We start from the raw sequence: 10,563 nt of genomic DNA, 5'->3' as shown, positions 1-10,563 counted from the left end.
TAGCGCTCGTTTGCTCCTCTCCATCGCCCTGTGTAATAGGGACTTAACAGGGGATGTGCAGTAGATAACAATGCTTTTTAAATGTATCGTTCACTGCTTGTTACAGTTAGTGTAAATAGAGTTTTATTTATTTATTTTAAATAAAGTTATATTACGAAATTTATTAAAGCAATGGATTATTATTTTTTTCCTCTGGAATATTCCTTTAAGGTATGTTCACATGAACTTAACAGGAACCAATAGCCAAAACGGCCCTGCAGCGTTACATACAGTACTATAATGCCGCCAACACTGATTGTGTGACCATATAACTAATCGCTAGGCCGCACATGCACAATATGTGTCTAATCTGCGCATCGTGTCAATTGTAATTATGCTCAGAGAGGCGGTGATTGGTTCCCTTGAAGCCACAGTGGATTTGATTATGCAGATTTGATCAGTAGAAATAAATAGTTTTAAAATTTGCACCATGAAATCTGCAGCGGATTACTTAAGAGCCTTATCATCCCCATGTTATGTTTTTAATTTTGTGATGTCGTCTATGTAGCTGATTCCTATTGTGGAGTAAAGGAATAGCAGCTATAAAACACATCACCTGACTAAGATAGTGAGGGAAGTGGACAAACTTTTGCTAAAGTGTACCTGTCCCATGAGTGCCACAGAAACGTCACACCCCTATTTTCTTACTAAGCTAAGTAAACAGAAGGGAGATTGGGTTATCTGACCTGTTTGTAGTTTAACTAACAGCCAAGGGTATAAAGGTCCAGGGAAGAAATGCAGTGTCAGTACAAGAGAAAACATTTGATTTGTGCCATTGTGCTGCCTACATTTAGCATAGTGTGCCAAGAACCCAGCTGTAGCTGACCTACCATTCTATCCCAGTGCTTGACGTTTAACAATTGATATCAGGTAAGAAAACACTTTATGGGCTTTAATTCAGAGGGAACAGGGTTCATTGCATTCAACATAATATGTATGCCATTGTTACATTGAAGATGCCACACAACTAATATGCCATTAATTCCTTTACTTGACATCCGCTTCAGTAAATGCAGCCAAGGAACTATCACCCTAGTCAGATGAAGATGGATAAAAAGAGAAGACATGAAAGGAGGGATTGAACTGGACAGATATTATGAGCCAGTGACTGGACTGGAGGGCTGACAGAACAATCCGGAGGATCGGGGGGTGGGGGTGCTAATTTGCTTATGATTCTCTTGTTCTGTTGGGGAAAAAGACGCATTGTGACTATCCGGTGGGTGGAAGTCTGAGCAGAATGAATGGTAACATGTTACCGAAAGTGAGAAAGGAGGCATTGTGTGAAGTCCTAGCAGAAAGACAGTGTGACAGGGGGAGCAAGAGAATGGAAAAGAAGAGAAAATGTTATAAGCAGTAAGGAACCCTTACACAGAGGGATAAGACTAGAGGTGACAGATAGAATTCTTTAGGTTGTCAAAAAAGACGAGTCTTAAATCTTGGAGACAGGGGGTTTATAATACACAGGTAGAGGTAAAGGTGGGACAGCAAATGTGGAATAAAAGGGTGACTGGACCATCATTTAAAAGAATGTCACAAGAATAAAGAAGAAGGGACTGGAGAACAGAAAATAGGGATAGTGTCAGAAGTGACCTACAGAAAAATACAGAAATACAGAGTCTGCAAGGGAAGAAAAGGGAAATCCAATGAGAAAGTGTAACCAAGTAGTCTCATAACTGAATTGGTAAGTTTATTGGTGGGATGAATTGACAGATATTCAAAATACTTTTGACTAGCCTTTTGGCCTTAGTTGGACTTTTGTTACATGTAATATTGAGTTGTTCAATACATTATAAGGTTAGGATTTTATTTTGATTGTGTATTAATAATTGTGTACTCCCATGGATTGCATCCATTTAGTTACCAGTATTGATGTGTGCATGTAAATTGCATTGTACTTGTAAGTACTAGGGATAGGATTGTAGTATTACAGACCAGATCACAAAGTTATTATATCTAGACTTCTTGCTGGACGGGCCCTGTGTTTCCATCAATCTTAGCAGGACTCAATGAGAATTTATGGACAGTTTCTTTTCCTTCTATTTTTTCTTTTCATAAAGCTTTCTACAGGTGACATGTCACACCAAAGCCACTAAAACCTGCAATTCTTCATTCTTTACTGACTGCATGGAGAACTAGAGAGGGTAGGGTTTGGGGGAGTGGAAGGTCAATGAAAGCAGAAACATTTTTTAGTCAAATGTCCTGAACCGGTCAACAATGCATTTCTGTGCCAAGTCATTCTGAAAGTTTCGATATCCAGAGGGTGTATATTATGGAATACTTCTTAGCTTATTATAGAGGCTTGGGCATGGGAGACAGAGTTTTCAAGTAGGTGGTTTGCCTAGTTTTCTGTGATATGGCGGAACAATTGTGTGGACATTTCAGGTTATTGTACAAGCTGTGATCAGTACAAGGTAGGTTGTACAAGATATCTTGGTGTGTTTGGGTATAAGCATGATAAATCTGTTAAATCTGTAGATATTCTAAAAAGAAATATAAAGATGTATATTTGAATTGTTTGTATTGTTTTTACAAATTTCTGTATTTCTGTCGAGGGTAAAAAAGTTAATAATATAAAACATTTTTTGTAATTCTGATGTAAGGCCTTCCATAGTGTGGACAGTATGTCATTTAAAGTGAAGGGCAGATGTGGTAATGGTAAAACCATACTAGAAAATAACATTCCAGACTCTATTTAATGATTAATATCTACCCTTGATGTAAGCATGTTGTGTGCAGATCTGCTGAGCAGTACACCGTGTTTACCTACATTGCTGGGCTCTAATCTGTCAGGAGAAACGTGATTATTGGCCTTTGTGCTTTAAGCTTTTCTTTTTTTTGTTAACCAAAGCAAGGATTGGGTTTAAAGTAGATTATTAGTATAGGGGCTAAGGTTCACACGCAGTAAAGTGAGACCAAAATAGGACCGTAATTTTGAGTGAAAATTAAACAATAAAACAATGTGTGAACAGATTAAAAAAAAACAGCTATACAGTATAATAATAATGCTTTTATTTGTATAGCGGACACAGATTCCGCAGCACTTTACATAGTTTTTGCCAATTATTGCTCCCTGTCCCGTTAGGGCTCACAATCTAAATCCACCTATCTGTATGTTTTGAGTGTGGGAGGAAACCGGAGTACCCGGAAGAAACCCACACAAACACGGAGAGAACATACAAACTCTTTGCAGATGTTGCCCTTGGTGGGATTTGAACCCAGGACCCCAGCGCTGCAAGGCTACAGTGCTAACCACTGAGCCCCCGTGCAGTATTTTGCAAAAACAAGTGGTAAATAATGAGCATGTTTATTATTTGGACGACAGTAATTGATTCTTTACCATGCGAGCACTGCTAGCTGACTTGCCACTGACTTTAATGGAGAGTATTATTATATATTGATAATTAGTCTGCAAACACTAAAACGAGAAAAAAAATATATAATCCCTGCCCTAATCTTATAGAGAGGAAACTGATTTTATGTATAGTTAAGTTCTATTCCCCCCTAATCCCTATGTATGATCCCTAAAAACAGATTTCTGGAACTGTGATTTGCCATATGTTTTAAGAGCTTAAAATATTCATGTTTAAGTAAAGTTCTTTATACTCAGTGATGGGCGCCGTTGCGCTGATTCCAGCGATGCTGTTCATTTAGAGATCTACTGCCCCATTCTCAAGATATCTCAGTTTTCGGTGAATTAGCAGGTCTGCTGCACTGGAGATGGGCCCAGCACCCAAGCGTGCTAATATTTCCTCCAATCACAGTCACACCTCATTACTATTCATGTAAGGGACAATGGGAGGATGTATAGCTGAACTGGGGATGTTGGGCCCATCTCCGGTGCACCAGACCTGGTAAATAGCATATAAATCTGAATTATCTAGAGAATGGGGTGGTGGATCTCTAAATGAACGTCACCGCTTGTATCAGCACGGCAGCAGGGATTAGTGGGTATACAAAAATTATATCTGCACCTGTTATGATTCTCTTTAAAAGGGTCCTCCAGCAAAAATATTTTTCTTTCAGATCAACTGGTTTCATAAAGTTATATAGATTTGTAGTTTATTTCTATTTAAAATGTTTATGTCTTCCAGTACTTATCAGCTGCTGTATGTCCTGCAGGAAGTGGTGTTTTTTTTCAGTCTGACACAGTGCTCTCTGCTTCCACCCATGTCCAAGACAGGAACTGTCCAGAGCAGTAGCAATTCCCCATAAAAAACCTCTCCTGCTCTGGACAGTTCCTGTCTTGGACATGGGTGGCAGCAGAGAGCACTGTGTCAGACTGAAAAGAAAACACCACTTCCTGCAAGGCACACAGCAGCTGATAAGTACTGAAAGAATTGAGATTTTTACATACAAGTAACTTACCAATATATATAACTTTATGAAACCAGTTGATTTAAAGGAATACATTTTTATCGGAGTACCCCTTTAACCACTCATTAACATAAAATAAAACCAAACCCCAGAATCTGAACATTCAGCCTTGTATGACATAATGGGTAGTATGTATAAAACAGAAGGAGAAATGTAAGGCCATGCTTTTCCTGCTTCATTTATAAATTAAATAACTCAATGTTATTATCAATGTTCCCCAATATAAAAAAATGGGAGCTGTTTGTCTTCCCACAGTATAGCGCTACGCCTGCCTGTGTATTAGGAGGAACAATAAACACATAATAAAGACATAATAAATTATAAAGACATGATAAATCGCGTGGCAGGGCCGCACGGACGATCACTGCATTCATTGTTATTGGCCACGCCAAAGAGATAATGATAAGGTTTACAGCTGCACAGAAAATCTAATCAGCAGACAAGCGGGTGTTTTCTGGCTCTTTTACACAGGCCAACTATTGGCTAATAAAGCGCTCCTAGGAATGCTCGTTGACAATGATTGACACGTGTGAAAATCTGTGCCGCTAAATAATGATGTGTGCAAGGTGCCATAGAAATCAATGGGTACAATGCAATAATTATGGCCCCTGACAATATTATGCTCATGTGTGTGAGGCGCCTTAGGATAAAGTGTGATAAATGTACATGTTACGTAATAACACTTCTCAGGTTAGAGGACATCCACAAAATCTATTGTCTGTACACAACAGGCATAAGTAAATTATTTACTTACTAATCAATAACGTATTTTGGTGTATACTGTGGTTAATCTCCATTTCTTTTTGGCTTTAACAAACCAAACATAGTCTTCTTGTGAGCAATGTCCCATTGTGTTTAATGGAATTTCCTCTTTGTTGTTCACACTGCAGAATTTCCAAGCAGAATTTTCAGCCGCAGATCCGCTTTCCGGCCAAAGAATTGACATGTCAGGGTATGTGCACACTGAGCAATTCTCGAGGAATTGAAGCAGAAGGTTTTCAGGCAGAATTCAAGCAGAATGTAAGCCCCCCATTGACTTCTATAGGATTCCTCTAGCAGATCTACAGCAGAAAATTCTGCTTGGAAATTCTGCAGTGTGAACAACAGAGCAGAAAACCCATTGAACACAATGGGACTTTGCTCTGTACATATTTTACAGGAGGAATTTCAAGCTGAATTTCAAGCTGAATTCCTCGCCTTTTCCTCAGTGTGCACATAGCCTCAATTGGCATGTCAATTCTGCTAGAGGAATCCTATAAGGAATTTTGCTTGAATTCCGCTTGTATTCCACTCAACTTCTGCTAACATTCTGCTCCTATTCTGCCAGAGCTGAATAGGTGAGAAGTTTCAAGCAGAAAACTTTACTCTTCAATTTCTCACTGAATACTTGCCTATTCCTCAGTGTGAACATACCCTTATAAAATAGACTAAACCTAGGGCCACACCACAGGCACAATTTGGTATAAATTAGAATACCTTTTTTAAAGGCAATCCATTGTACTGTATACCCACTGCCTGCAAAACCTGATGTCATTGCCCACTTATTTGACATTCTTTTTCTCCCCACAGGAGTCAAAAAGCTACACTGCTGTTCCCAGAGACAAAACAATGTTACTTTTCATAAATGTCTATGGTGTGTGTGTGTGTGTGTGTGTGTGTGTGTGTGTGTCTGTCTGTCTTATATTTGTTGCTGTTTGAATGACTTTTTGAAGATTGGGAAGAAGTCACAAGACTTAAATAATTTGACAGTAATTTGATGTTACTTGGTCTGCTATCTATTCCTAGACTTAGGGCCCTATTCCACGGGATGATTATCGTTCAGATTATCGTTAAATCGTTCAAATCTAAATGATAATCATTCGTTCGAATAGCAGTTAACGATTAACGACCAAACGAGACCTGGACCTATTTTTATCATTGCTCGTTCGCAAATCGTTCGCATTTAATAAGAAGTCGTTCGGTCGTTCGCAGTAGTGACGAACGCAATAGCGACGACAAGACGACCACATGTAAATGGGTGAACGTTTTCAGATCGTTTATCGTTAACGATTATGCGAATGATAATCTTCCGGTGGAATAGGGCCCTTACAGTCTCTGTCAGTGAGGGCAAAGGGCACTGGAAAGCATTGTATTGCGGCCTTTTTACTGGACTTTTATTTTAAACTGCCCCTGTCATTATAGAAAATGTATCTGGGATTGGTTGGGATCAAAGCTGATCCCTAGGTGTTGTAGCGTGTGGATATACTATTAATTTCCAAAGGAGAATTACCCTTTAATTTTATGTGATAAGTAGGCTTTAAAAAACTTACCCATGCTCCAAAAGCTTAAAGGGGGTATCCAGTGCTACAAAAACATGGCCACTTTCTTTCAGAGACAACACGACTCTTGTCTCCAGTTCAGGTGCGGTTTACAATTAGGCTCCATTCACTTCAATGGAATTGGGCAGCAAAACCCCACCCAAGCTGGGGACAAGAGTGGGGCTGTCTCTGGAAGAAAGTGGCAATGTTTTTGTAGCGCTGGATCAGTAAAATAATATTTTCTTACATTGCTTCTGGTTCCTTTAAAGGAAAAGTCCAGCGATGTAAAAAAAAACAAAAACATTTCAAACATAATAAATAATAATTACTCAGCTCTCCCTGTGTCTTTGCAGCACTTGATTGCCGCTCTGGGACCCTCACCGGGCTTCAGGATCTCCTTCACAGCTGACATCATGACCCGGTTAATGGAGTGCCAGCTCAGCCAGTCAGTTACTGGGGCGGGACACCGATGCATTTACGGAATGGCTTAGCGGGCAATCCATCACCCGGGACATGCATTTTCCCCTGAGTCGTCACTGGAACTCGAGGAGAAAATGCATTCCGGTGGGGGTTCCAGAGGTGCATCGCAGGCACGGTAAGTAATAATTGTTTATTATGTTCCGCCCTGCCGACTGATGATTGTTTAAAATCACTGGACTACTTATATAGTGAGTTTCATAGTCTGAAATTATTAAGAAAATCAGGGCACCACACATAAGTTCAGATACAGTAATAGCTTTTAGGTTTTTTTATGTAATAAGATCACAGATATATACAGACCAATATTAGCAACTTTTCAGGCTAAAGATGGCATTCTCCAGGTTAGGCGAGACTGACGGTGCTGAAGACGTTCAAGAAATTTATGAGGGCTGTGAGGGTGGCAGCATGGTTCAGTATTTTACCAGGCACAGTGTGTATAAGAGAGATCCTTATTCTTACTAGTCTTAAAGTAAAGATTTGCCTTCTTTTGTGATAGTCTTTGTGAGTATTTGTGCCAAGTGTTTCAATCTGTTCCAGCTCCATTATGTCTTTCTTGTACACTAGTGCCATAAACCATGCTGATATGGAGTCATACATTTATTGTGATTGAGATACTCCAACATAGCATGTCTTAGAAAGCCATTAAAGAATTTACATACAACATAGGTCACACTTAAGCCCCTATTACACAGAGCGATTTAGAGAGCAAGCGAGTCCTTGTTCCCCCGCCAGCTGCCAGCGCTATTTTATGCGCCGACAGCAAACAGGTGAGTGCCGGGGGACTGCAGTGGGAGGGCTGCCCGGGCGATCATCAGATCGTCCAGGCAGCCTATAGGAGGTAGCAGTGGTCTGCTGCCGCTGCTCCTATTACATGGAGCGATGGCAGCAGATTGTAACAGGCTGGTCATTGCCGTTTCAGTCTAATGAAAGACAACGATCAACCGACATTGTGCATGTCGGCTGATTGTTGTCTTCTATTACACAAAACAATTATCGGCCATAACGGTCGGTATATGGCCGATAATGGCTTCATGTCATAGGGCATTTACAGGGTGTTTCCTAGGCTGCAAACGCCCAGGAAGGTTAAGACACCTCTCTACTAACACCCAAAAGGCCATAAATAAGCACCCACTCTTTAGATTGACAGGCCCAACTTTGCTTGGTTTTGCAGCCTAGGCGAACAACCCTTGGGCTTATTTTGAAATGCTTATATCACCCCCAAAGCAATATAATAAAATTAGAGTTATATAATCTGATTCAGGATAAGAGGCCCTATTGTACACTGGCTTTAGTGAACAAAAAGGTGTTGACAGGTCTGTCTTAATAAAAAGTTTTAGGTGCATGAGAGCTCATTGATTACAATCTTCTTAAAACATTGTGTTAGATATAGAAACATAGAAACATAGAAGATTGTCGGCAGAAAAAGACCACTGGGTCCATCTAGTCCGCCCTTTTAGTATTTTCTTTCTTATTATCTTAGGATAGATATATGTCTATCCCAGGCGTGTTTAAATTCTGTTATTGTAGATTTACCAACCACCTCTGCTGGAAGTTTGTTCCAGGTATCTACTACTCTTTCAGTAAAATATTTCCCCCAACTAACCTCTCACTGTGTCCTCTTGTTCTTGAGCTCAGTTTTTTACTAAAAACACTCCCCTCTTGAACCTTATTTAGTCCCTTAAATAAGGTTCAAGAGGGGAGTGTTTTTAGTAAAAAACCTAGTAAAACCTAGTAAAAAAAAAGATATTACTTTTATAACATACCTGAAAGAATCATTAATAGAAAAAAACATAAAGATGTTTTCAAATGCATTCATGTTGCTATCTGTTTTTGTCTACAGAGCTGATACACAATGAACTGGGCAGGATTATATGCCATTCTAAGTGGCGTGAACCGCCATTCCACTGGGATTGGGCGCATATGGCTGTCTGTGGTCTTCATCTTCCGTATAATGGTTCTTGTAGTGGCTGCAGAGAGTGTCTGGGGAGATGAGAAGTCGGCATTTACTTGCAATACACAACAGCCTGGATGTAACAGTGTTTGCTATGATCACTTCTTCCCTATCTCTCACATCCGACTGTGGGCCCTTCAACTTATCATTGTATCCACACCGGCACTTCTTGTAGCTATGCATGTGGCTCATTTGCAGCACCAGGAGAAGAAGATTTTACGTATGTCTGGCCATGATGATCCTAAAGAACTGGCGGAAGTGAAAAAGCAGAAGATCAGAATCTCAGGCACTCTGTGGTGGACATATACACTGAGTGTGGTCTTCAGAATAGTCTTTGAAGCTGCTTTCATGTACATATTTTATCTCATCTACCCTGGATATGCCATGATACGACTTGTCAAATGCAGCTCATACCCCTGCCCTAACACAGTGGATTGTTTTGTGTCTCGCCCCACAGAAAAAACTATTTTTACAGTCTTTATGCTCTCAGCTTCAGGAATCTGCATTGTTCTAAATGTAGCTGAAGTTTTCTTTCTGATTGCTAAGGCCTGTAGCCGTAGAAGCCAGAGGCATGGGGATTCATACCGTGATAAGGAACACCGGCAGAATGAGATGAACACGCTACTTACTGGAGAAAGTCTTATAAAAAGGGCCCCAGGGAGTCAGGAGAAAGGTGAACATTGTGCAACATCCTAGAGCCAAAGCATAATTACTAAACCAACTTAAGTCAGACTTGTTACCTGTCCAAAGAGGAGATGATCACATAATGGATTGTTTGCAGGACAATTTATATTTTGACTGTGACAAAGACAAGACAAATTTAGAACTGCAATATTTGCACAGGATGCAGCCAGTATGTCCTAGTCATCATAGTAATGTGGGCTCGTGGATTGTATCCTTGTCACTGAACCTGCCTAGATATTATGTCCTATTTAACGCTCACCAATTGTTGGCAGCCCACTTGTAGGTGGTGCTTCTTCTTGCAGTATTTTTCAATAACAAACGATGGGGGGGGGGGGGGGGGCTTTTTCTACAAGGGGAGGGGTATTATGGGGAGGGGGGGAATGTATTTGTACTATTATAGATGTAAGATTATGTTTTAATATTTGATGGGATTTATTTTAGAACCACAGATTAAAATCTTAAAACCATTCTTATAAACTGAGGTAAATTGTCTTTTTTTGTCCACTTTTTGTGATTTGACACAAGACATGACTTAGATAGCAAGAAAATCACAGGTTCCTGTTATGTAGAGGATGACATGGCAGAAGTCAAGGCAGTAGTCCAGTTCTAGACACACGAAAATTACTTAGTTAAATTAGGAGTAATAGGTCTCTCTTTGCTCTAATATACCAACTTACATCCACCAATTGGATCAACCTTTCAGCCTTGGTGCAGGAATAAGGTTTTCAGTGCTGTTTT

At 40.0% G+C, this 10,563-nt stretch overlaps 1 protein-coding gene across 3 annotated transcripts; it reads left to right on the top strand.

Moving 5' to 3' along the window:
* Positions 1-773: 773 nt before the first annotated feature.
* GJB1 (gap junction protein beta 1) lies at positions 774-10,152 on the top strand. 3 transcript variants are annotated; one of them, XM_069986171.1, is made up of 2 exons: positions 774-909; positions 9,031-10,152. In XM_069986171.1, the coding sequence occupies exon 2, from the start codon at positions 9,043-9,045 to the stop codon at positions 9,835-9,837; it is 795 nt and encodes a 264-aa protein (XP_069842272.1). In that variant the 5' UTR covers positions 774-909; positions 9,031-9,042; the 3' UTR covers positions 9,838-10,152. The 3 variants fall into 3 exon arrangements, with proteins under 3 accessions (XP_069842272.1, XP_069842274.1, XP_069842273.1); XM_069986173.1 differs by lacking the exon at positions 774-909 and adding an exon at positions 1,227-1,720; XM_069986172.1 differs by lacking the exon at positions 774-909 and adding an exon at positions 2,331-2,450.
* Positions 10,153-10,563: the final 411 nt, after the last annotated feature.

This window comes from Dendropsophus ebraccatus, chromosome 10 (genome assembly GCF_027789765.1).
Source record: "Dendropsophus ebraccatus isolate aDenEbr1 chromosome 10, aDenEbr1.pat, whole genome shotgun sequence".
Classification (NCBI taxonomy): Eukaryota; Metazoa; Chordata; class Amphibia; order Anura; family Hylidae; genus Dendropsophus; species Dendropsophus ebraccatus.
Note: the sequence above shows the minus strand (reverse complement) of the source record. Positions and strands in the feature narration are given on the sequence as shown.

Excerpts from the sequence above, each read along its gene's own strand:
- GJB1 (XM_069986171.1), top strand. The coding sequence starts at position 9,043 with ATGAACTGGGCAGGATTATATGCCATTCTAAGTGGCGTGAACCGCCAT.